The sequence below is a fragment of the Corylus avellana genome, chromosome ca2 (genome assembly GCF_901000735.1).
Source record: "Corylus avellana chromosome ca2, CavTom2PMs-1.0".
Lineage (NCBI taxonomy): Eukaryota > Viridiplantae > Streptophyta > Magnoliopsida > Fagales > Betulaceae > Corylus > Corylus avellana.
Genome location: NC_081542.1, coordinates 40535081 through 40562274, shown reverse-complemented (window position 1 = coordinate 40562274; position 27194 = coordinate 40535081). Strand labels below are relative to the sequence as shown.

The 27194-nt window shown below is 33.9% G+C and overlaps 3 protein-coding genes and 1 non-coding gene across 5 annotated transcripts; 2 read left to right on the top strand and 2 right to left on the bottom strand.

Moving 5' to 3' along the window:
* Window positions 1–396: 396 nt before the first annotated feature.
* Window positions 397–3507, bottom strand: LOC132171957 (GDSL esterase/lipase At5g45950). The gene is made up of 5 exons (XM_059583377.1): window positions 3159–3507; window positions 2192–2322; window positions 1860–2093; window positions 1166–1412; window positions 397–718 (listed from the first exon to the last, which is right to left on the bottom strand). Exons 1-5 carry the CDS (start codon window positions 3433–3435, stop codon window positions 528–530), a joined length of 1080 nt encoding a protein of 359 aa, XP_059439360.1. The 5' UTR covers window positions 3436–3507; the 3' UTR covers window positions 397–527.
* A 7876-nt stretch (window positions 3508–11383) lies between these two features.
* Window positions 11384–11456, top strand: TRNAE-CUC (transfer RNA glutamic acid (anticodon CUC)). Its single transcript has one exon. It is a non-coding gene; the product is annotated as a tRNA-Glu (tRNA).
* Window positions 11456–18459, top strand: LOC132172679 (negative regulator of systemic acquired resistance SNI1). 2 transcript variants are annotated; one of them, XM_059584220.1, is made up of 15 exons: window positions 11456–11766; window positions 11932–11998; window positions 12150–12243; window positions 12349–12432; window positions 12544–12633; window positions 13304–13375; window positions 14598–14679; window positions 14751–14800; window positions 15005–15217; window positions 15296–15366; window positions 15467–15536; window positions 16845–16910; window positions 17085–17237; window positions 17524–17660; window positions 18217–18459. In XM_059584220.1, the coding sequence occupies exons 1-15, from the start codon at window positions 11658–11660 to the stop codon at window positions 18287–18289; spliced, it is 1431 nt and encodes a 476-aa protein (XP_059440203.1). In that variant the 5' UTR covers window positions 11456–11657; the 3' UTR covers window positions 18290–18459. The 2 variants fall into 2 exon arrangements, with proteins under 2 accessions (XP_059440203.1, XP_059440204.1); XM_059584221.1 differs by lacking the exon at window positions 16845–16910.
* On the bottom strand, window positions 18373–20643 carry LOC132172680 (uncharacterized). Its single transcript, XM_059584223.1, has 8 exons — window positions 20511–20643; window positions 20342–20433; window positions 20190–20256; window positions 20029–20059; window positions 19778–19918; window positions 19117–19142; window positions 18959–19014; window positions 18373–18866 (listed from the first exon to the last, which is right to left on the bottom strand). Exons 1-8 carry the CDS (start codon window positions 20640–20642, stop codon window positions 18836–18838), a joined length of 576 nt encoding a protein of 191 aa, XP_059440206.1. The 5' UTR covers window position 20643; the 3' UTR covers window positions 18373–18835.
* Window positions 20644–27194: the final 6551 nt, after the last annotated feature.

Genomic DNA, 27194 nt, shown 5'->3' with positions numbered 1-27194 from the left:
AGAACAATTAATTGTAATGTAAATTTTCTAGTGAACGCCTTTAGGGTTGGCTAGCCCTTAAAAGGGTTTTACGTACTTTAAAATAGTTCTCATTACCAAAATTTATATGTTAATTGATTATATGCTTTGATTTTGGTATTAATATATGTAGCACTTAAATTGAATTAACTACAACTTAGAGTATAAATCAGAAATTTCATTTTTGTTATTAAGATCCCTTTTTTTTTTTTTTTTTTTAATTTGATGGAATTAAAACCTGTACTGACTTTATAGATATGCAAATCAAGTGGTTAGTAATTAGGCCAACAAATTATTAATGAAAAAGTGCCAAAGTGGTCATGTGGGTCTCCCTATTTCTAATTAATCATCCAATTCTTGCATTTGAAATAACAATATTATTTTGTTTTAAATTCTTACATTTAAAACAACAAAATGTTGTTACTTATAATTAGGTTAAGAGTTCAGCACCGAGCGATTTGACAGCCTCATCGGCGATGATCTTATTCATCTTTTCAGTGGGATGAACATTAGCTTAAGAGTTCAACACCGAGCGATTTGACAGCCTCATCGGCGATGATCTTATTCATTTTTTCAGTGGGATGAACAGCATCCCAGAATGCATATTTTGATGGATCACTGCATGTGCTTAACCCCTTGCATGAATCACCATACTCTATGGTTCCTGTACCGCAACATCCCTTCGAAGTTTCCTTCAAACCTGCAAAATTTTATAAATATATCAATTTCTTTCTCAAATTCAACCTCAAAATCATAATCCTCATTACTTATTGTTATATATATTGTTTATCTTATCAAGTTCCTGGAATGATTAATGATCATCCAACAATTTTGTTGTCTGAATGACCTATTCGAATAGGTTTCAGACAAGTGAGTTTTATACAATGACAGACCCAGGTAACTGGGAGTATTGGCCCTGGTCCCCCCAAATCACAAGAAAAAAAAAAAATTAGGCAAAAAAAAAAAAGAATTAATGTTTTTTTTTGCCAATTAGTCTCTCCCCAAATTGAAATCTGGGTCTATCCCTGATTTTATATAAGCTCTCTCACGTTTTTATTAGACCAGACGACAAATTATTAAAAATTTAAAGCCTAATTTAACATGATATTAGAAACGAGATTAACTGATAGAAGCAGGTGGAACTAACCATATATTGTTGGGTTGTTTACTGCATGTTCTACAATTCTGTAAGTATCAACGAAGGCAATTTTCATCCCCAACTTTTTCTTGAGGATTGCAAGCTTTTGGTTCATCTTGGAATTGAATGAGGAGGCAGCTGCATTGTAGCTTTCCACACATGTTGTCGTGCCCATTATTGTCTTGACAAGTGGCATGCACCCAAATGGTGGGACCCCGACAACAACCAATCTTGTGGCTCCTAGTCTATGCATTACCTGCCATTTCAACCAACTCAAGAAATATATCAGACCACTTTAAAAAAATAAAATAAAATGAAAATAAAATATTTTTAGCTCGTTGATAATATTTTTTGATATTTGGCTCATAAAAAAAAAAAAAATAGCAAAACATAATAGTCGGATCGAGATCAACTACAATTACATACCCATATCACTTACAATTTGGATAAACAATTGTGAAAGCACTGAAATGGACCCCATAAGGAGTCCACTCCGTTTGAAAATGTGTCAGAACAGCAAAATATAATTTACACAGATAAAAAGTATAAATCATTTTACGCCCCATGAAAGTTATTTTTATTGGTCAATTGAAAACATTTTTTCAATTAATAATTTGACTCTAAAATGATCCATAGTCATGCATATGAGTCAAAGTATATTTTTTCTCTAATAATAAGCTAGAGAGAGAGAGAGAGAGAGAACCTCAATGTCATGGGACATGCAAGAGACCAAGTAATTCTGGTAGCCCGTGAGGGTGAATTGGTCGGTGCGCATTGACTGCAGGTAGTAATTCTGCAGAAAATCATTTGTGCCCATACTCATTACAAACACACCATACTTGACTATATCTTTTGCCTTCTTCTCACCCACCACCTTTCTCAGGTGGATTTTGTAATGCAAAAAATACTTCAGCTGTTGGGATACGGGTAATACATTCTGCTCCATCCAACCAGACAAAAAAACATATCAAAATTAAAAACATATATATAATGTGGTGAATTTGATGCAAATAAGAAGGTTTCCAAGGGCTTCACCGAAATATTGGCAGTAAGATCATCGTAGCCTGAAGCTGCTGATGCAAAACTAACACCATGCACCAGATCTGAAGGCCTTAATTTCGGGTCAAGAAAGGCTGGGATTACTTTCGTGTACCCAATGGCCTCAGCTGGAAAAGGGTTATGGAATTAATTAATTAATTAAACACAAACACTAAATTTTAAGGATTAATTAGATCAGTAAGTTGCAGAAGAATTAATGATAATATACATGACAGTTAGAGAAACGTCTAATCTTCTGACAAGGATATCTTCTTAATGTGCGCAATGAGATTAATGGCGATTTATGACTATTAGATAATGCATGTGATAAATAGGCAAACCTAATCTTCTGACAAGGATATCTTCTTCTATCTTCACACAATTCTCGAATGTATTGCAGAATGAGCCAATGTGTCATGACTTTTTCAAGATAACGAAAGTGACGGCATGTTAACAAGTCTTATTCCAGAGTCTTTTTTCTGTCTATCTTTTATTTTTTATTTTTTTTTCTTTTTTTTTTTCTTTTTTTTTGAGTAAATTATTGATTGCATTCAGAAATGCATTTGTAATGGAAATGAAAAAGATCGGAAATCAATAACTTGATAGCGGCTAGAGATATGATGTGCCGGAATTTGAATTTATCTTCCTAAACACCAATTAATTTTAAGTGGAATGATAATTCATGATCCAACAAAATGCATCATGTAACGTAATTGAAAAAATTACAATTAAATTTAAAATTCAATAAAGATCCATTCAAAATCTAACGACGATTTTTACTATCATGTACATTAAAAGATATGCATTTAAAATGTGCGCATAGGAGTTTGTGCAGCATTTCAAGAAAACGACAACACAAAGTGAAATTCCGCTGCATATTTTTGATCAGAAAAGCAGGGAAATTAACAAAAAGCAAACACTAAATGGATAGAAAAAGCATTCAAGTAGGGTGTGATTTACGTACCAATGAAGTCCGTGGCAAGTCTTCCATCACTAAACCTTCCGGTCGGACGGCCATTGAAGAAGTCCTTCCCATAAGGAGGGAAGTTGCTCTTCATTGTCGTCTGAAGAATGTTGTTATTTCCAGGATCAACGCTGGAATCTCCGAACACAAGAATGCATGACACGTTATGTCGAGCTGCCAGTGCCCTAATCTGACCGATGTCCAGAGCGTCCGAGAGCAGAGGCGCCACCAGAGCTGCCAAGGTTAAAATCATCGCCATTGTCACCTTCCTCGCCATATTAACTGAGAATGCTAGCACTGAAGAGCTGAGAGCTGATCGAGAGCCGAGAGCTGAGAGATATGTCTTGGTTTTGCACTTTTACCCACGTCTTCTTAAATTTAAATAGGCCTGTGGGAATTGTTTTATAATTTGTTAGTTGAGCATTTATCATATGTCTGAAAAGTTGGAATGATTGTACAGGTCTTTTTGTCAGTCCTTGGACCGTAGATTGAAGCAGTGAATTGAATTTCAAGATATTGGGCTAGAGCATTCTACCACCTTACTCGTCATTTTTTCTAGATTTAAACTATTTTTTTCTTCCTTATTTTAATATACTCTGCAATAATTTCCATTTATTATTCTCTATACTAATTAAACATCTTTTTTTTTTTTACTTTTTTTTACTTATTTATTTTTATACTTCTTTAATGATTTGAGAGAGAGAAGCGGGTTTTTTTTTTTTTTTTTTAATAATCACAAGGATCGTAACAGTGGGACCTTATACTTTGGGTTTCACTGTAGCAATTCTCATATTTAGGGCTCATTTAAAAAGTCTGTTGTAGGTGGTTTTTTGTAATTTTTTTGACATTTTTCCTAAACTTAGGAAGGGAACCTCATATAAGAAGTATGTTGTGAATGCTTTAAAGTAATACTTGTCTTTAATGTGGAAGCTAAATTTTGGTATCATAGTTATTCATCTCTTTAATACTTTAATTTGATAACTAAGATTCTCTCTATTTTAAATGAAACGAAAATCACCAGTAACAGTGGTTTGGCATTGATCTCAAATAAATTTTCATAAGATTGAGCATGTACTAGGGCGTGATTTCGACTATCCGCAATGGAGAATCACCTTATGTCTTGGTAAGACTGAGTCAAGCTATAGCTCAATTGGTCTTCAAAAAACGCATGCATTTTCCACCATTTAGACCCCTCCTTAGCAGTTCCCGATGGGCAGGTGCTACCATGGTAGTATTCAAGTAAAGTAACCATAGTTGGTCCCCCGGCCCCTCCTACCCTTTTAATTGGACAAAAAAATTGAAGCGAAAATATCTATTTTATAGTTATTATTTAAAGTTTGTATATCCAACTGTATATATGAAGTTAATATTGATATGTCTCTTAAAAAAATTAAATAATGTAGAAATATGTACATTGTTAAATATACCAACTTTAAATTTTGATACTATTCATTTCATTTAAAATTAAGAAGATCCTAAGCCTTTGGTCGTATGGCGTAGTTAAATCATTAATTAAGTGTGATTCAACTAGTATGATATATTTTAATTTAGATGGGAGATATAAGAAAGATTTGAACTCTTGAGGACTACTGCTTTAATTTGGTAGTATGTTAAATAACTTATTATTCCAAAAATTAAAACTAATGAGATTTGATAAATTTAATTATTTAATTAATGACACTTATAATGAAAGAAATTAGGTCTTTATATATATATATATATATATAATGCATGGCCTATACCAAAAAAAAATAAGGAGTGGCCGCATGGTTTAGTCATCCTCATCTACTGTGAGAGGAGGTTGCGCATCTATTGTCATAATGGATGGTTGTGTGACTGCCCTCTCAATTATATATATTGTGTCGTTTTTTGAAGTGTGAGTAATTTGGAAACTCAAGTCGGTCTCAAAGCATGTGGCATGCATGTTAAAATGCTTTCCATTGAAAATAACTGGAAATATTGTTGTAGTTTATAAATTCGAGATGCAGTAAATTGTAGTTTAGAGATCAAGTTGAAAGTTGAGGAGTAGTTTCAAAGAGTAAAGTGCGATTTACCTTTTATTTTTTAAAAAGTATGTTAATAATAAGTAAGGTTGCATACTCACTTCCGCTCTTCCTATAACAACTATATATGTCTATAAAGTAATTTTTAAAATTATGATTATATTAAAATTTAAAAATAATTAATTTTAAATTCAACAATAATCTTAAAAGTCACTTATAAAATATTAAAGAAAAAGTGTGTGTAACATTCCTAGTTAAGCAATGTGTGTTTTCTAGAAATTTGCAAAATAGACCCTACGTGTCGTTCCACGATCAAATTCAACAAAAAAATAAAAAAAATAAAAAAGTAATTTCTCTTTTGTTTTACAAGACCAAAAGGCCCAAAACCCTGTGCCTTGTCGGAAACATATATACTTTTCCTTGCAGAGAGTATTTTTTTTTGACATATAACATAAAAATATTAAATACAATAAAAATAAAAATATGGTATCTTTAATTTAAATAAATTCTTTCAATTTTTTATTCGTTCTAATCCAACACCGACCGTTCACCTCTAAACCCCTCCATCCACCTTGAGCCCAAGAATATTTATTTTTACTCTCCTACATATATAAATTCTCGAAAATAAATTGTTTAAATTGCTCTCAAACACAGCTATGTCGTTGGTGATGGTTGAGGCCAAAAATTGAAGGCGAGGGAAACCGTACCTTTGAAGTCTACAACATTAATTCTACCAGCAACTGGTCGGCCAACACCTTGGTTGCTGGTTGCTGGTTGCGGTGGCTCGGTTGCGGTGAAAACAGACGGACACAAATTTCTTATATGTTTGGGTTTATAAATTAGTAGAATGACAATAAATAATTGTTAAGAATATTAAAGAAGACATGTGAGAAATGAGATAACATTTAACACTTATTAGATTAGGTTTGAGAAAATTTCTTCTAAACCGGTCCAAAACTATAATAGACGAAAGTTGTTTTAAAATTTCAACAATTCCCCTTTTATCATTTAAGTTGTGAATCTGATTTGAGAACAAAATATATACGGTTAGGTTCATGTACACATCAGGAGACATATGTAGACCCAGAACCAGAATTGGGCCGTGGGTGATAGTTGGATGCATTTATTCTCAATGGATGGACAGATGATTTAGTTGAATATATATATAATTCTCTTATGATAGGGCTTCAATCTTCCACATCAATCGGTCAATTTCAATAATTCAAAACAATTGGCTTCATGTGTACACCATAAACTATCTTTTCCAAGCTAGATATCGACTTCTCTCGTAGTCTTTGTTTATGTTTCCTTGGATTGGATTCTCCCACCTACCTAACAAGTAACAATATAGTTCTTTATATCGTAAACAAATTCAAGTTAATGAGAGTATGAAAGTACAGTAATGAATGTAAGTGTCTAATATCAAATTACTCCAAATTTTTTAAGACTTTGGCATGAATGGATCTTCTGTAGATGACTTTTTTCAGGCTATCTCGGGCTCTTTACTTAAAAATTAAGCTTAATTCCTATTAATATTAGACTTAATTCTTCATTTTTGTTTTGGCTCCATGAAAAAATTTGATTCCTTCCCTCATTAAAAATTTCATTCCTAGAAATTAGAAATACCCGATTTTCAGTTAAAATGGTCTACGTGTTGGTTTGTCTTACACTTCGAGAGAAAATGTTAAAATATTTATTAAATAATTAAATTCACGTATTCATGTCAACTTAAGTTTAAACAAAATTGTGAAAGGTGCATAATAATTAGGTTGCATTCTTTGTTGCTAAAAAAGATAATGACAATATATGTTGCATTAGAGTAATCTAGAACTTATATTTATATTTGACAACTATTCTACAATATTAATGTAGTAGTCTTAACTAATTCTTAATTATTTTTTTTTAACCATGACTAATATACGAATTATTTGGGATTGCCACGTAAAATCAATATAAGTTGATTATGAATTAAAAATTTAATTACTTATTGTATTAACAATTAACACCATAAGGGAAAATGTGGTGAATATTTATTCATTGGACATAAATTTCTTATAAACCAGCTTTTAAAAGTGAACTGTGTCCTTAGCGTGCTTCTCACGTCCATAAATAATGGAAAATTTTTATTTGCATTATGGCATTCAATCCATCTTACATATGTTTTCATTGAATTGGCTTGTTCCATTCATGATTGGTTTTTTTTTTTTTTATCATTTTTAATTAACGGTGAATGAAACATGTCAACTCAGCGGAGATATGCACGAGATGGATGTCAAAAAAAAAAAAAAAAAACACTTCTCCTAAATAATACATATCATTTTTACATGAACATTTGTAAAAAATTCTTAGAAACCAATGTGCATGAACTTTCTGTAATTATGAAAGGACAACAACTATAGTACAAACCAATCAATAATAATTGGACCGTAAGAGGATCCATAGGCATGGGGAACATGCATGACAGAAAATTGATTGCAAGTTGTAGTTTTGCAGAAAGCCATTTCTTTGTCTCAGCTCAAAAATGGTAAGGAATTAAACTCAAAACACTAATATTTAAGGTAGTTTTTATCTATTCTACGGTAATTTTAAGGTAGTTGCTCATTACGTTTGGTAATTAAGTCAACTGAAATAGATAGCAATAAGTTACCTTAGCCTCTTAGACTAGTTTGCAAAGATGTTGCAAAAATATTATAAATTTGATTTTTTTTTAATAAAAAAACAAACGTTTGAATTTTTATAATAAAAAAATGGCATTTTGAAAATTTTGACAAAATTTAATGAAAAATTCTAACTTAATTGGGTAATTGAAAGTTCGATACCCTTAATTGAGAATTTTTGAATTTCGAGAGAATAATTTTAAGGGTTAAATACTTTATTTTCCATGTGGTTTAACGACTTTATTTTGTGCCCCTCTATGGTTTAATTTTTATCACAGAAGGTACATGTGGTTTACATAAAAACGAAAATAGTGTCCCCAAGGGGTAACTTAATCGACGGGGGATCACACCTCATGAAACAGAGATCACTAGTTCAAATCCCTCATCCCCCATCTTGTGCGGACATGTCAACAAAAAAAAAAAAAAAAAGGAAAATAATACATTCGTTTAAATTCCGTCCAAAATTTGACGGAAAGCCACGTTAGCACAATTAACAAATTGACACGTGTCCATATAATTAATTTAAAAAAAAAAATTTGGGGGTGGCTATGGGCCATGGGGTGGCCTAGCCACCCCCATCTGGCTGGATTGGGGGTGACTTGCCATTCCCACGGCCATGGGGGTGGTTTAGCCACCCTAAGGGCCGCAACGGCCACCCCTATTTGGCCATATGGGGGTGGCTCAATGGATTTGGTGGTGGTTTCGGCCACCCCCATCTGGCCCCTTGGGGGTGGCTGAACTACTCCCATGGGCCGTGGGGATTGGTACCATAATTATTGACTTTCTACATCAATTGGTGTCAAAGTCATATTTTCACTATAACATTCCTCCATTGATCACTATCTAAATTGGAAAATGAAAAAACAAATGCACAACAAATTTGATATGACACAAAGAATATGATTTGAATTAGGGCTAAGAAAGCAAGTAGTTATTAACTGCCCTAACCACTTTGGAAGGTGGTTAGAAAAAACCAATAACTGCCTAAGGCGATGCAATTAGCAATTTTAGGATTTAGAAAAATCAATATATATATATATATGAAATGACGTCGTTTTAGTTTTTTTATTTTAAAAAGTGGAATTGGCGGTTATTAAATAAACGCTAAAAGCAGGTTAATCACATAGATGGATACAATTAGCGATCTTAACCAAAAATCGTTAATGATAACTGTTTTTTCATCGATAATTTAAAGAAGAAAACAGTGCCTTGAATGTAAAAAGGAATGGCCATAGAATAAATAATATAATAATATCGTTAGTCACATGTAGAAGAATAATTGCTTTGTTGAAGGGCCTTTATGGAGACTATAATTTCCTTGTTGGTCGTTATATGTACAATCAAATGAAACGTGTTCATTAAAGATGGGAGTTGGGACAGAAATGAGTGAACTTGCTTCACTATTCACTTACACTGTTTTAACGGTAAGGTTATAGAATAAATTAATGCTTCATACACCGGTGGTGTACTTTAAATTATCAGTCAAACCATATCAAATTATTATTCATGCTCCAACTACCATTTAGAGTAAAAATACTCGTTTTTTACCCGTTGACGTTAAAATGAACAGAAATTAAAACTCGAAATGTACTCAAAATTCCTTGATTTTAAGGCATTAAATTACCTAAATTACCATCCCCTTAAAAGAAGAAGAAAAAAAATGCAACTAAAAACTTCAAAAGAAATAAAAGAAAGAGGGGTTAAGCGGGTGGTCCAGCCACCTAACTTTCATGTGGGAGGTTGAGCTACTTCAGGTGTTTCAAAGATGACTGAACCACACTTGAATAGATTCGGTGATGGGCAAAGCACTCTCTTAAATTGGTTAGACCACCCTCAAAACTCTTTTATTATTAAACTTGAACATTTATGTAAGCGGTTTTTAAATTAAAGGATTTAGATGATTTGATTACTATAAATCAATGAATTTAATTTGTATTTGAAATTATTCAAACCTCTTTAAAGAATGAAAAATATAGCTAAAGCTGAGGCCAATCCATTTTAATTATTTTTGCTTGTCATCTCTTTTCTTTGATTTATCACGAGATTCTATAAGTTTAATCACGGTTGGTGATTGGTCATTGATCGATCCCAAACATGTCGGGGATAGATTTCCAACTATTTTGGGAACTATATATATATATAAAAACAGTTGTTTGAATTGCAGGCAAATACAGCTATGTTGTTGGTGATTGTTGGAGGCCAAACATTTAAGGTGAGGGAAACCTTTTCTTTTTTCGAAGTCCACAACATTAATTCGACCAGCAACCGGCAGGCAAACACCTTGGTTGCGAGGGAAAACAATAATACACGAAAGCTGCCTTTTTTAATACTTTAAAATTCCTTCATTCAACCTGTAAATCTTATATATATATATATGGTGAGGTTCATGTACAGATAAGATGACAATGACATGAATAAAGGCTAGAGATATATGAAGACCCAGAACCAGAATTGGGCAGTGGGTGATAGTTGAGGGCATTTATTCTCAATGGATGGGCCAACAAGAAGATGTGTGGCATTAATGTTGTCATTATCATATGATACTCAGTAGCTCAATTTTGAGATTTTTTTTTTCTTGGATTTTGATATGATTGAGCTATCTTCTTTAAGTTGTGATATATTCAGTTGGTTTGCGTTTTCCTTAAAGAGAAGCCTTAACCAGTGGCTGCAAAGTTGACACATTTCTATTTTATTTTGTTCTGGTATTTCTTTGAGGAGTAAGGAAAATGAAAGAGGGTAAACTCCCAATGATTTTTGGTTGTTCAAATACATTTCCTTTGTTGGTAGGTTGCAATTATTGTCTTGGGGGTACTTTATAGTATCCTAGTCCATTGGTCCAACATCTTCATTTTACCTAAAAAGGGGATTAAAGTTGCTTGGAAATTACTTTCTGTTCCTATGAGGGAAGGTGGTTTGGGCCAGAAGAAGTTGGTTGGCTGGAATAGGCCAATAGGGCAACCATTTTAAGGCAATTTTGGTCCCTTTTCACTAGATTTGGGTCTCTTTGTGTGGCTTGGGTCAATGTAAATTTGATTAGGAGGAGGTGCTTTTGGCTCCTCAAAGTCCCACAAGATTATTCTCAAGCTTTAGGGCATAGTAAAAAATTTTGACTCGTTAAAACTGTAGCTTCAACATTTTAAGGTAAAAATGTAATTTCTAACATTATTTATTTATTTTATGACAACGTATCCAAGTATTGTTTCTTATTACGCTTAACAACACTAAGCCTTAGGAGTGACCTCAAATGCATTATTACATAAGCAAAATTTCAATTGTATCGGTATATATCATATTACTACTTTACTATACTGATGTGCAATTGAACCAATTCTTGTTAAAAAAAAAAAAATTAAATAATAAATTCCCTCAATCGAGATAGACAACAGGAGTTTCGGTGGATGGTGAGGAACCGGATAGAGATAGAAGTATGATAATATATAATGTTACTCTAACTTTGAAAACCTCGCACGAGTTGACATTTATCACTTTTGATTTTGTTAATGGATGGTATTTGAAAAATGAAACTAAATATTATATAGTTTTTAAATTGAAAGAGTAACATCATTCCGTTGTAGTCTAGTTGGTCAGGATACTCGGCTCTCACCCGAGAGACCCGGGTTCAAGTCCCGGCAACGGAATTACTTTTTAATTTCTCTTTTCTGCCCCCGCCTCAAATACAGAGCGGGTTGGGCATTTGGCGGGAAGAAAACAATTATTTAATTAATTAATTAATTTATGCATCTATTTTCATTTACCCTTTTTTCACGCATATTTGCTTCTCCGAAAGACGAATTAGGGTTTCAATTTTTTCTTTTTTTTTTTCCGCTGAGAAGTGGAAGATGGAGATCCCTAGCAGTAGGCGAACCATCGGAGGAGGAATCGAAGAGAACATCTTGGCTATTCTCGACGCCTCGGAGGCTAGAGACTCTCAGGACGCCATCGATGATAGTATGTAATCATTGGATTAGCTATTTGCTCATTCCTCTGTTTGTATTGGGAGTTTTAATTTCTGAGCTTTTTCTTAATTTTCTTGGCAACCAAACAGAGGTTAAAGTACCTGTAATCACTGTTTTGACTTTTTATTGTCTTTTTATTCTGTTGATTGATGCACAGGTATTGCTTTTCTGGATGCTGTACGTGCTGCTTCGATTGTTCCAGAAAGTGGAAGACCTCCAACCAAGTAATTCTCTGAGTGCCCTCGCGTGTTTATTATGAGTTCTTATTTATTTATTTATTTGGAAATGAAGCCATGGTTTTTCAGTTTTTGGTGAGGATATTATGTATTCGTTTTGTGTGAATAACCACGTTTTTATGTGAATTTGGTTGTGTAGCAAAATGTGGGAGGCGGTGTTCCAAATCTTGAGAGTTGGGAAATCTCTAGAACTGATAATGGCAAGCTTTCAGCTTTTGAATGAGTTAGATAAGGTGCTTAATTGGTCCCTTTACTTTAATTCAATTTACATTTACATTCTCAGATGCCACATAATTCTCACAAGTGCCACTCTGGTGCGAACTTCTTTCTAAATGCAGCGATACCCTCGGGTGTATTCATCCAATTCAAATAAGTCCAAATCATCATCTAATGCTCCTCCTGAACTAGTTGTGGTTAAAGAGGTAGTAGATAGATTATGAGTGCTTAATGTGTTTCGTTATTCTGTGGTGTAAATTATTAGTTCAATTTGTACATCTTGTATGATAATCAATAGTAGTTCTGTTTGCTTTTAGGCTTGGTCGCCATTTTTTCCAGGCTTGGGTACAAGTATTAGTGAGAGGGAAGCAGCTGGTAAAAACTCTGGTGGACCACTTGATTCCTCTGTGAGTTCGATTTGCTGTTCTTGGCTTCTTGCCTTTGTCATACTTCTCCCTTTAGGTAGTATTTTGCACATTGCTCGCTATTACTAATCTGCACTTTTCTTTGTAACTACACAAGCTACTTTTCCTCATATACGCCTCCTCACAAAAAGAAAATGAAATGACTCAATTGCTTAAGAAATTAAGTTCCTCGTACATTTTTGCACTTTTTTTTTTTTTTTTCACTTTCCCTCTTGCTTCCCAAATTTAAATGGACTTTAAAAGATATCTCAACGTTACTCCTTTCTTTTCTTTTAATTTTTACAAACTTTCTATCTTAAAAGACTGGAACTCTTGCTGAATGAAGTTCTGAACCATGCCTTAGAGTCTATTACAAATAATTTAGCTGTGAATATCAAATGCATGCTTCCATGTGATTATACAACAGGTTTTTGCATTATATGAGCATGTAGAATTTTTCCGTTGTGGGGTGGAAGCTAGAGGTTTTGGTTCATAGCACATAGGTACAGAGTATGGATGATACTTCTTTCTGTTACAATAAAAATATTAGTGATGGAAGATGTTATCTATCCTTAGTATGTATATTTGCTAGAGTCTGATTTTTTTTAAGTTGATTTTAAGTGTTTTAATTACTCAATTCATCCTTTCATTTAAGTGTCTATGCCAACTGCAGAGTTTTCAACTTCTGATACAAGACCTTGCTGAAGTGAATCGTAAAGCAAACTTTCAAACATTAGACACCAAGGTTGGTTTATTTATTTTCAGTGTTTGTTGGATGGGCACGGCATATTTGATGATAGTTCATAATATTGAAGCTAAACATGTTTAATGTAGTCACATGAAGACATGGATGCTTATCTGGTTGTGTCATTTTTAGAGTGCAAATGGATCTCGGTTCTAAACCCTATCATTACAAGTATAAGCTTGGAGTGCCAAAATGTAAAGATCATTTTGAGGAATATCAATATAAAAACTCATTCATATGCATAAATTAATAGGTAAAAAGTAGGATTCATTAGATTGTATACACGTGTATTGTTAATATGGTGACTTTTATGAAATATAGGAACTGTACCTCATATGGCTGTTGTCTCTTATTTTTCTAGTTCATCTTTTGATACACTCTTCCTACTTGTTGTGTTAAGCCTCTTTTAGAGGCACATATTGTAAGTATGAAAGTTTAAGATAATAATCTAATTGCAGGCGCAACCTAATGTTGAGGCATGCATATCGTTTATTAAAAAGGAACAAAATTCCATCCTAAGATTATAACGTGCTTAAAGTATGTCAGCCTTTTTCTTGTGTTGAAACTATCATCTCATATATTTTTTTTCCAAGGTTGGAACTTATGTTTAAGCTTTATTCTTTATTAATATAATAGGGTATTTCAAATTTTTGCTTGAAATGTTGTACTGTTTAGAGTGCACTAGTTTATACTTGCATTTTATGCTGTTATGCAGCGCACACCTAATATTTTTGTTACTAATGTTAAAGATGTCCTCTCTCTCTCTCTCTCTCTCTCTAGAGTTTGTGTGTGTTAATAATATACCAGTTTGCACTATGAGTTGCCTGTCCTCATTATGAGCCTCTGGTGACCATGCATGCATGTAATCAAGAACTGCACATTGTAGGTTTATTTCCTAAATGTTTTCACTATTTCTGGTTTGGTTTTCTTATTTGAATTTTGTTAAAACATTATTCATGGAATATTGTTCTTATTGAGACAGGGTACGTCATCCAAATCCCCTGCTGATATTATCTTTTGTTTCAGATTTCTTGACCTGTAATTCCTGGTCTGTTTTAAGTATGATCTATAAACTTTATATTGGAAAGGGGGGCAGTTTGAGGTTATTCTATAATTTAGTGTGTTATATATGGTGGGTTTTTGCTATCAATGCTATGAATTTATCATTTTGCTTTATGACAATTTTGCTAGGTTCTTACTTCTTACTTTTATCTTTCTGCAGTCCCTGGGGAGCATGTTGCTTTTCCAGTATCTTGTGAATTTTCTTGAAGGAGATATACTACCTCGTAACAGTGTACATGAAGGTAGCTGATATCTGTTGCTTTTATGCCTTTATGTCTTTGGGAAGTTTAAGTAGCTAATTGTTGTGCTGCAGAAACTTTGAACTGGACATTTCTGAGGGAATCTTTGCTCAACATGCTTCTGGTATACTCTTGTCCTTCAAACCATGAACATTGAAGGGATTTTTATGTCTTTCATTATCACTACACTAGTCATTATGTGATGGTGTATATCATGGCTCTTGCAGTGTCTTTATTTGCACTCAGCTTTAACTTCTTAGCACTTCCTATGAGGGACTATTTCATGTTTATTTGAAACGAAGTTGTTCAGACTAGATTTCTTTTTCAGGGGTCAAGAAAATTAAACTACAAAGGCTTAGTGAGGGATTGCCTGGCCATTATGTGTGGACTATCTCAAATTCAATCTGCATTTAGTAATAATAAGATATATCCAGAGAATTCTGTGGCAAAACCACCTGATAATTGTGACACTGCTGTGGCAATTGCTTTGCCTGAAATAGGAAAGAAGACCTGCATTGCCATGCAGAAACTTCTAATACTGGTCTGTTCCTTAACATCCTTTAGTTCAGGACATTTTGAATCAGTATCATTATGGGCTTTAATATGGTTGACCTTTTAGATTATGGAGCTTGATATATCGAAGAAGAAAGCAGAAATGCAAGGTTATACTACGAGAGCTGATGGTGTGAGGTTACTGTTTCTTATATACTGAAATTCTTGGTGCGTGTGTGTGTGTGTTTGCATATTTAAATAGTTGTTGGAAGTTAATGTGTACTTGAATTTGGTGCAGAACCCCACTGGTAGAGGTAATTCTGGATGAACTAACTTACAATAGTGAGATCCTTTCCCCATTTCTTCAGGTATTCATTCAAATATGGTCTTTTGCTCTCTCTCTCTCTCTCTCTCTCATAATGAATGGAAAATATGATTAAGTTGAAGAAAATAGAAAGAAGGGAGAAGAAAGCTTGTATTCTTCAATATCTAACCATATGTATCGTATCAAAAAAAAAAAAATGCTTTAATAGAAAACCTAATACAAATTACTATGGTAATATAGCTAATGCAGATTACAACAAGAAGGAAAATAAAAACTAAGAATAATGAAAATGAAATCAAGCATAAAATAGGATCAGTATTTAAGTTTCCTAATCAGCACTCCCCCTTAAGCTGAGGCAAAAATATCAAAAATCTCGCATGCCCAGCTTACATGAAGCTGTGTGAAAGACGCTACTAGATAGTCCTTTTGTCAAAATATCTGCAAGTTGTTCGCATGACTTTAGATACAATGTACAGATTAATCTTGCACGCAACTTGTCCTTGATAAAATGCATATCAACTTCAAAGTGTTATCATGTTGGGCTGGATTTTGGAGGATGTAGTTGCAACTTTATTGTCACAATACAATCTCCTGGGGTCGTTAAAATTATACCCAAGTTCCTTAAACAATATTTTTAACCATAATAACTCATATCTATGTGCCATGACGAATTTAGCTTCTGCACTTGATTTAGCAACTATCGAGTGTTTTTATGATACTAGCTAACTAGAATACCATGTTGAAGAAAATAGAAAGAAGTGAAAAATAAGTAAGGGAGAAGAAAGCTTGTATTCTTCAATATCAAAACCATACGGCATCTACATGCTTAAATAGAAAATCTAATACAAATTACTATGGTAATATAGTTAATGCAGATTAGAGCAATAATGAAAATAAAATCAAGAATAAAATATTATCAGGGATTAAGTAAGTTTATTAACAGTTGATTGCCTTGATAAGGCATCAGGCCTTTCCCAGGAAACAATATCATAGGTGTCAGCTAGCACTACATACTAACAAAACCAATATCTCTTGTTACATATTGACAATGGGGATAAATTATTTACAGTATTTGATGACTTTTACACTAGTCTAGGCAGTTCTTAAACAACTATAATTTTAGCTGATTATTTAAATCCTAAGTTGGCAGAATTTTTTCTGATTGTATAAGTTTTCCTATGCATTGATTACGTATTAGTATTTGCTTTTAGTTTGTAAAGGTCCATGTTTCCCTAGTTTCTGGTGATCATAGTTCGTTGTGTTTTGGTAGGTTATAATTTCAGAGTACCTATTTTATTAAGGAGGCCAAGATTTTTTATTTTGGTTGGTCAATGATGAGGATGGTTTGCAGGTATTCAATGAACCTAAATGGAAACTGGAAATAATTTTGCAGTATTTCTGGAAATACACAGCTAAGGTAACTAAGTTGCCAGATTTTTGGTACTTCCATTTAAATTGACCCCAAAGATTTATGTCTGGTGTTTTCCATTATATTGTCCTGTAAGTCTTTTTGACTTAGTCATGTAGTACAGCCTGTATTTCCCACTATACTAATATCGTAATAAAGTTAATTATATCTCATTCTGCACAGCCTTCTATTCGCACACGGAGATCGAATGGTTCTTCAGATGATGCAACATTTAGTGGAGCTTTGAAGTGCTTTTCAAGTAGTACTAGCACAAAAGGCATCATAAAAAAGATTGGTATAGAAGTAATTCAGTTGCTTTTAGCACATGGTTTTAAGGTGATTTTCATCTTTTGTCAAACAACATCTATTGACTGTGATGTATAATGTTTTACTACATGATTCGTTCTGTGCACTATATCTGTTGTTATTATATTCTCATTTATTAATATATAACTGGGTTTATGTCTTTTCCTTTGATACTTAGCCTCACCTTGCTGATAGTTAATGCCTTGCATGACAATTTTTACCATTTAGAAATGTTGGTCAGTTTTTTGTTCACTTTTTAGTCACCTATACCATTTTGTATTTTTTATTTTAATTTACTTGCATGACTCTCTTTCAGGCTCATTTGTTTCTATCGACCGAACAATGTCCTGCTCTAGGTATCTCAGATTGCAAGGAAGATGTGAGCGGCAACTCTCTTGTGGAAGTATGCAAGAATATGATCTCTGCTTTCCATAGTATGAGAAGAGTAGATGAGTAAGGCTGATCAACATTCCGCAGTTTAACATGCTTTTGCTAATTTTCTTTGCATGAGTTTTCTGTCCTAACGGTATCTGTAAGAAACTGTTAAAATCTATTGCCCTTGAACAGTCAAATTATTTACCGAAGGCCAAATGAACTTGTCTTTCTTATATAGGTTTCCCTGAATTCAACACGACATGCTTCCATAAAGGAAATATTATTTCCTCGGATAACGTTAGAGTTGCAACATTAGTTCTAATACAACATGGAAGTCACATAGTTCATTTTTAATCATGTCTATGCTAATTCTTAAACTGAGATAGGACCAGTAGTGTTGATACTGAGCTGAGATTTATATCTCAAACATTAATATTACATGGTAATTTCTAGAGAATTCAAAATATTAACAGTCACTGTCCTTTCATGAACAGGAAGCCACAAAAATATACATATGCCTTGTATGAAATAATTTGTGTATCTTACTCATATTGAGTCTAATTAATCGATAAATGGGTGACTTTTTCATTACCATGCTCGTTATTACTAATTAATGTTAATTGTCATGGTGTAGGCACATGGAGGTTTTGTCATTTGGAAAGGAAGCACTGTTTACAGCAGCAACAATACTCTCTACAAAGTCATAGGAGCTTGTAGTCATTGATTTGCTGTGAAGGATGGTATGCTGCATGTAACTTACCTGCTGACCCCCCTATATATTTTTGGCCCGTCATACTTACCTGCTGACCCAAGTTTTTGTCCCTGTAATTCAATGTATGCTTAATTTAGTTGTATATCTGTTTGGCTTTGACGTATCACACCATTCCGATTTCTCTCTAAAATACCCTACTCATTTATGTATTAAAGGCTCCCGATGACCATCTTCTCTTTATTTTGAAAGAAATCTGTTGTCGATCCAGGCGTCCAAAAATTTACTTCGACAATTGGATTGATGAAAATCAGATTGTTACCTTATGAAATTTAAGGACAACAAATCTCACCTCTATCACTCACATGTACATACTTCATTACTCATTAACTAAATTAAAAAAGAAAGGAAGAAGCAAAGAAAGATCCCAACAAGGGATAATCGTGTCCTGTATCCTGTAAAGCTACTTTCCAAATTCTGCAGCATAGAAGTAAGAAACATAGGTCCATAGCCCAATTACAGTTGATCCAAGCACATGCAACCTTTATGATTCCTCCACTGCCCCATTTGAATTCCTGAAATTGTTTTAACATTCTTTTACTTAAACAAGTGCAAAAAAGAAAACAATATAATGTGAAAAACATCTTTAAGCAGCTACTAAGCTCACTTTGGGGCATGTGAGTCGAGCTGCATCGTGACCGGTCCATCGTTAACCAAATTGACCTATATGGAAATGGAAACATCAAAGGTCTGGTGTTCTCAACAAAATAAATGAAACAAAAATTAGAACAAACAGGGAAAGAAAGGAATTGGGCAAGATATTACCTTCATCATTGCTCCAAATACACCATCTACACAACCCAAAGTGGAAAACAATTATGAGAAATCAGACATTGAAGTCTTAACAACAGTGTAGTTAGTGCAAAGCCTACATTGGATCATAATCTTTTCAAAGAACAATAGTGTTGTAGTTGGGAGATTAAAACTAGTTAAAGCTTTGCTTTGTGGAGTGAACAATTATGGATCTGATAGGAACAATGAAGCCTAGGAGTCCCTCAGAAGTTTGTCATATATAATTTAAACAGATTAACCCCAAAATAAACTTTCCAGCAAACAGGGCAAAAATCATAATGTGGAATTGTTTTTTCAGTAACAAAGAAGATGATCATAATTGCAAACAATTGCGTCAACACAAAAGCAAATCGGCTCAGTGGGCTTGTTTGCTAATGCTTTTTAAACTGCTTTTTGTTTTTTAACAAAATAAAAAAAAAAGAAGCAAAAGCATTAACAAACAGCTGCTCAACACACAAAACACTCAAAACTACTTTAACCTTTATATCAAGTTACAATAAAAAAAAAACTAAAAAGCATTAGCAAACGAGCCCTCTATTATCAAACACAACATTTCTGTAACTGGTGCCACCTAATATAATAACAAAACAACAACATTAAGACAACCAAAACAAATAAAAGTAGCAACATCTACCTTTGATGGCGGCCGGATCATAGGACTTCCGGAACCTCTCAACTAGAGATGCATAGAAGGGCTTCGCCGTTTGGGGCGGCATTGCCACGTGGAAGTCTGGCTTGTTACCCTTCAAGAATCCATATAATGTAAACTGACTCACTGTCAAACTCAAACACCATAAACCATCAAAAATTTCACACAATGCCCACTTCATTTCTAATACCATATCCCCCTAATCCTATGATGTAATTAATAGTATGCTATATTACCTAGTAGAACTTCATAGTTTCTCTGCATTACCTGCACTCCAAAGTTTAATTCAAAAGGACCGTTACCAATTACACCATATTAGCAGTTAATACAGTTAAACTGGCACTGGCAGTTACATAAGCACAGCCAAAAAAAAAAAAGAGGGGAAATTGGAAATTACATTTTGGTCCCATCCTTTGCCGGTATTTTCATTAGGGAACAACCTCATATTCAAGACCTTACGACAACTGCAACAAAATTAATTCCTGAATTCTAATAAACGAAATTGACATTGGATAATAAAAATAAAATAAAATAAAATATTTTGAGTACATGAAGTCAGCATCGGAGTCGGAGTCGGACTCGTGGATTCCGACGAGGACAAGCAGACCCGGCCCAATTTCCGATACGATGCGCCCCTCGACCTGGAAAAATGTTATTATTCGCCGGTGACGTAGGATAATACACAGAGAGAGAGAGAGAGAGAGAGAGAGAGAGAGACCTCGACGCTTGCGGAGGCGACTCGCTGAACCACGGCTCGCATTGCTCTGATTGGCTCGGCTTTGCTGGTACTGGCGAACGTCGGCTTGGTGCGTGTGGTTACTAAGGAAGGGAAGGCAGAGAGAGCGAGCATGTTGTCTTTCTTTCGTTTTTTTTTTTCTTTATTGGTCTCGTGAATGTCTTGAATTGAGAAGTCTTGATGTGGGCCCAAATCAGTTTTCAAATCCAAATTGGTTTGGAATCACAGCCACGTCGGTCATTTTTTCCTTATTATTTGTTGTAAAATTAAAGAAAATAACAAGACAAGATAAAAGATTGCAATATATGAAACTAGTTCTTCAGGAACTATATATTATTCTTCTCTATTATTGTGTGATTTATATACAACTCAATACTCCCTTTTATAGGCATAGAATCATAATGGGAGGTTAAGGAATATGAAAAGGGGAATATGAAACAAGATGGTACATTAATGTATTACATGGATGTTATAGGAATTCTAAAAGATGATATGAATGTGTAGAATTCCAAGAGATGGAACTAAATGGTCATCCACCAAATGCATGAATGCATTCATAACACTCCCCCTTGGATGACCATACACTAAGAATATGCCTCGTTAAAACCTTGCCAAGGAAAACCCAGTGGGAAAAAAACCTGTGGCGAAGGAAAAAGAGTACAATATTCTTGTGTGCCTTCGTATGCTTTAGGATTGCCTCATTAAAACCTTGCAAAGGAAAACCCAGTTGGAAAAACCTTAGCGAAGGAAAAAGAGTACAATCAGCATAATCATTTTACTCCCCCTCATTAGCATGAAGAGCTTCAATTGTTTATGATGAAAGATCCTTCAGTCGGCGCATTCCAATGTTATTCACCAACTTCTTAAATGTTGCAGTTGGTAATGCTTTGGTAAATAAATCTGTCAAATTGTCACTTGATCGTATCTGTTTAACATCAATATCACCACTCTTCTGGAGCTCATGTGTATAAAAGAACTTTGGTGAAATGTGTTTGGTTCTATCACCATTAATATATCCTCCTCTGATCTGTGTGATACAAGCAGCATTATCTTCATATAATATTGTCGGGCTATCTTTGATTGTGGATAAACCACACTTTTCTCGAATGTGTTGAATTACTGATCTTAGCCATATGCATTCCCGACTTGCTTCATGAATTGCAATAATCTCTGAGTGATTTGAAGAAGTAGCAACAAGTGTTTGCTTGACAGATCTCCATGAAATAGCAGTACTTCCACTTGTAAATAGATATCCTGTTTGAGATCTACCTTTATGCATCTGCATATCCAACTAATTGTGAATTTGAACCTTTTGAATAAAATAATCACATGTCAACTGTTCCACGAAGATAACGTAGAACATGTTTGACCCCATTCCAATGCCTTCGAGTTGGTGCAGAGCTGTATCTTGCTAATAAATTAACTGAAAATGCTATATCAGGTCGTGTGCAATTTGCAAGATACATCAGAGCACCAATTGCACTAAGATATGGTACTTCAAGACCAAGAATTTCTTCGTCATCTTCTCGAGGGCGAAAAGGGTCTTTTTTCACATCAAGTGACCGAACAACCATTGGAGTGCTCAAAGGATGAGCTTTCTCCATGTAAAAGTGCTTCAGGACTTTTTCTGTGTATGTTGACTGATGAACAAAAATTCCATTTGGAAAATGTTCAATTTGTAAACCAAGGCAAAATTTTGTCTTTCCAAGATCTTTCATCTCAAACTCATTTTTTAAATACGTGGCAGTTTTTATGAGCTCTTCTGGAGTCCCAACAAGATTTAAATCATCTACATAAACTGCAATGATAGCAAATCCGGATTCTGATTTCTTAATGAAAACGCATGGACAAATTGGATTATTCTCAAATCCTTCTTTCAATAGATATTCACTAAGACGATTGTACCACATGCGTCCGGATTGCTTTAACCCATATAAAGATCTTTGTAGCTTGATAGAATAAATACTTCGAGATTTCGAATTATATGCTTCAGGCATTTTGTATCCTTCAGGGATTTTCATGTATATATCATTATCAAGTGATCCATATAAATATGTTGTAACCACATCCATTAAACGCATATCCAAACTTTCTGTAACTACCAAGCTAATCAAAAATCTAAATGTAATTGCATCCACTACAGGGGAATATGTTTCTTCATAATCAATACCAGGTTTCTGCAGGAAACCTTGTGCAACAAGTCTTGCTTTGTATCTCACAATTTCATTTTTCTCATTTCGTTTTCGTACAAATACCCACTTGTATCCAACAGGCGATACACCTTTAGGTGTTTGGACTACAGGTCCAAATACTTCACGTTTTGCTAGTGAGTTCAATTCTGCCTGAATTGCTTCCTTCCACATTGGCCAATCATTTCTACGTCGACATTCTTCGACGGTTTGTGGTTCAATATCATCATTACTTCTGGTAATGTTAAATGCAACTTTAAATGAAAATATGTTGTCGACAACAATTTTATTTCTATCCAATATTTCTCCTGTACTTACATAATTTATTGAGATCTCATTATTTTCAGGTACCTGTTCCTCTTCAGGAGGTAACTCTTCAGGAGATTCCTCTTCAGGAGATTCCTCTTCAAGAGATTCCTCTTCAGGGGATTCCTTTCCAGGAGAATTTTGTACAGAAAGTTTGGATGGATCAATTTTCGTTGCCTGTTTTGTGGGTAAGTCCTCTTCAGGAGCACCGATTTCATTTCCTTGTGCTTTTCTCTTCCGGGAAATTTTATCCTTTGCACCAATAGGTCTTCCACGCTTCAGGCGCGCCTTAGACTCATTTGCTGTTGTATTAATTGATTGTCCGACAGAGACTTCTATCTTCGCTGGAGTATTAGCAGCTGGAATGTGAGACTTAATTATTTTCTTGTTGTCAGTAAATGCATCCGGCAATTGATTTGCAATACTCTGCAAATGAATGATCTTCTGAACTTCTAGTTCACATTGATTTGTACGAGGATCAAAATGAGATAATGTCGAATTATTCCAAGTCTACGTTGAGGTCCCATCTTAGTGCGTTGAGGTGGCGCAATTGGAACATATACAGCACAACCAAAAATACGAAAATGAAAAATATTTGGTGGTTGACCAAATGCAAGTTGCACAGGGGAATATTTTTGGTAAGCTGTTGGTCTGATCCGAACTAATGATGCAGCGTGTAATATTGCATGTCCCCAAGCAGAAACAGGTAATTTTGTTTTCATAAGCAAAGGTCGAGCAATTAACTGAAGTCGTTTAATAAACGATTCAGCTAAACCATTTTGAGTATGAGTATGAGCAACAGGATGTTCAACATTAATTCCAATTGACATGCAATAGTCATAAAATGCTTGAGATGTAAATTCACCCGCATTATCCATCCGAATAGATTGAATTGGATAATCAGGAAATTGTGCTCGTAATCTAATTATTTGAGAAAGAAGTCTAGCAAATGCAACATTACGAGTAGAAAGCAAGCAAACGTGTGACCACCTAGATGATGCATCTATTAAAACCATAAAATATTTAAATGGCCCACATGGAGGGTGAATCGGCCCACATATATCCCCTTGAATCCTTTGTATAAATGATGGAGATTCAACAATTATCTTAGAAGGGGATGGTTTGATAACAAGTTTACCTTGAGAACATGCAGCACAAGGATAATCACTTGGAAAAAGAATCTTCTGGTTCTTTAAGGGATGCCCATGAGAGTTCTCAATTATTCGACGCATCATAATTGTTCCCGGATGTCCAAGACGATCATGCCAAAGCATAAACATCTTTGGATTAGAGCACTTCTGGTGCATCACAACATGTGATTCAATTGTTCTTATTGTTGTATAATACAACCCGGAAGAGAAAGCAGGCAGTTTTTCCAATATGAGCTTCTGGCCCGAAATTATTGAAGTAATATAAAGATATTCGTCACTGCCTTCATTAGTGGTTTCAACATGATAACCATTTAGACGAATATCCTTAAAACTAATTAAATTTCTTCTAGATTTAGAAGAATACAAAGCATCGTCAATACAAAATTTTGTTCCTTTTGGCAATATAATATTCGCTCTTCCAGAGCCTTCGATAAGGTTTGATGAACCTGATATTGTATTGACACTAGCTTTGTTTAATATCAAGTATTGAAAATATTTCTTATCTCTAAGAATTGTGTGCGTTGTACAACTGTCTGCTAGACACAAATCTTCACCAATCATCTTGAAATTAATCATTCCATCAATATGACCCATACCTCTATATATAAACAAAATATATATTAAAATTTCATTAATCAAAAAGAAAATAACAAAATACAATTAAATTTAACAATGTAAACTCAATGTGATTAAGACACAATGAAAACATTTTAATTGTTATAGACATATTTATCACCAATGAAAAGATCAGTTTTTGTGTTACAGTCTACAAAGAAATCAGAAACATTAAGATGAATGTTACCCTTTCCATTTAGAGTATTACGAAAAATTGGAGAATCTTCAGGATTACTGTGATTAGCAAAATTCATTTCAATCTCCTTTTCTTTTAGGAGGTTTGATATAGGTCTACCAAATGTTTAGGCGTACGACAGGTACGTGATCTATATCTTTTTCATACCACACATGTAACATTTATCTTCATAGTTCTTTGTAGGTTTATTCTGTAAACCTTTGTTTTCATTTTGTTTCGCCTCAATGTGGTTCCACTTCTGGTGGTATGGAGCATTTCTTTTGTAAAAATTATGAGTTCGTTCCCTTTGACCTTTATTCCATTTGCTTCAGGAAATGGTGTAGAACCCGTTGGACGAGATTGATAATTTTTCATTAATAGCTCGTTGTTTTGCTCAGTCACTAGAATGCAAGATATCAGTTCAGAATATCTTGTGAAATTACGCTCTCGATATTGCTACTGCAGGAGCACATTCGAGGCATGAAATGTGGTATATGTTTTTTCTAACATATCCATATCAGTGACTTTTTCTCCATACAATTTTAATTGTGGGCTGATTTTGAAGAGTTCAGAGTTAATCACTGACACTCTTGAAATCTTGCAACTTCAGGTGCATCAAATCATAACGAGCTTTTGGGAGGATAACTATCTTCTGGTGCTCGTATCTCTTCCTTAAATTATTCCACAAGATCAAGGGATCATTTACCGAAAGGTACTCAGTTTTTATATGCTTCAGGCATATAAAATTACAAGACATCATATTCATAACATTAGTATGATAAAATTCTAATTTATAATAAATCTCACATGAATTATAATATGCAAGTATTATGATAGCTTTATAATAAATCTCACATGAATCATAAAACAATAAAAATTTAATGAATTGAGAATACCTCACGGATAGCTTTTGATGTTGATGATCAAAAGAACACAACAATTGGCTAGAGCTTCGTGCTGATAACGTGTTGTAAAATTAAAGAAAATAACAAGATAAGATAAAAGATTGCAATATATGAAACTAGTTCTTCAGGAACTATGTATTATTCTTCTCTATTATTGTGTGATTTATATACAACTCAATACTCCCTTTTATAGGCATAGAATCATAATGGGAGGTTAAGGAATATGAAAAGGGAAATATGAAACAAGAGGGTACATTAATGTATTACATGGATGTTATAGGAATTCTAAAAGATGATATGAATGTGTAGAATTCCAAGAGATGGAACTAAATGGTCATCCACCAAATGCATGAATGCATTCATAACATTATTATTATTTTTTTTCATTTTTTAATAGTATTTTTTTTTTTTTCTGATTATCTCTCATGAATATAAGCTTGTTGAGTTGAACCATATTAAATTTTGATGTTTTGTGAGATTTGTTAGGGTGCAACAATGCCGCTTTACTCACTTGGGTGGCTCTTAGAGGGTGCGATTTCGAATGCTATAAAAGGCTTTAGCTTCACTCAGTGGACACCAATTAGTTTTTAGATGAAATGGTCAAAGGCCTGATCCAACAAATGGTATCAGAGCCAGGTCATAGGTTCGAATCGCGGGAGTGTCATGTTGAGAGAGGGATTGTTTGAGTGCAACAATGCCGCTATGCTCATTTGGGCGGCTCTTAGAACATGCTTTGTGGGGCTTGATCCAACAAAATTTAATTATTTTTTTATTCTTTTCTACTTTTTTGAAATTCTAAAAAACATATTTTGAATCATTACACAAATAATCTAGTAACCTCCGTTTCATGAGGCATAACTCCAGTCGATTGAGCTACCATTTGGAGACAAAAATAAAACTAAATGGGCGTCAAACCCCTAGTTATCTCAAAATGATGTTACCAAAAAAAAAAAAAAAGTTATCTCAAAATAATGAGATGTAGCAAGTGAAATATTGAATGAATTGAGAGGTGAATTGTATACTCAAGACATGACGAACATCTGATACCATGATAAATTTCTAGTTATCTACTTATCTCAAACAAAATATCTTAATTTATCATTTAATTAGTTAATATTCTAATACAACCAACATGCCAATTTTAAGTAAAGAAGAAAGATATAAAAGTCTTGATAATTTTGTCTAGATTACAAATTAAGTTCTACTCAAATTAACAACTTTCCATCATTTTAGTAAAGCTAAAATGAAATATTTTGGATTAATGTGTTGTCTAGTTATGGAAACTCTTAACCACAAAACTCGGATAATTTAACAAAAAATGAAAA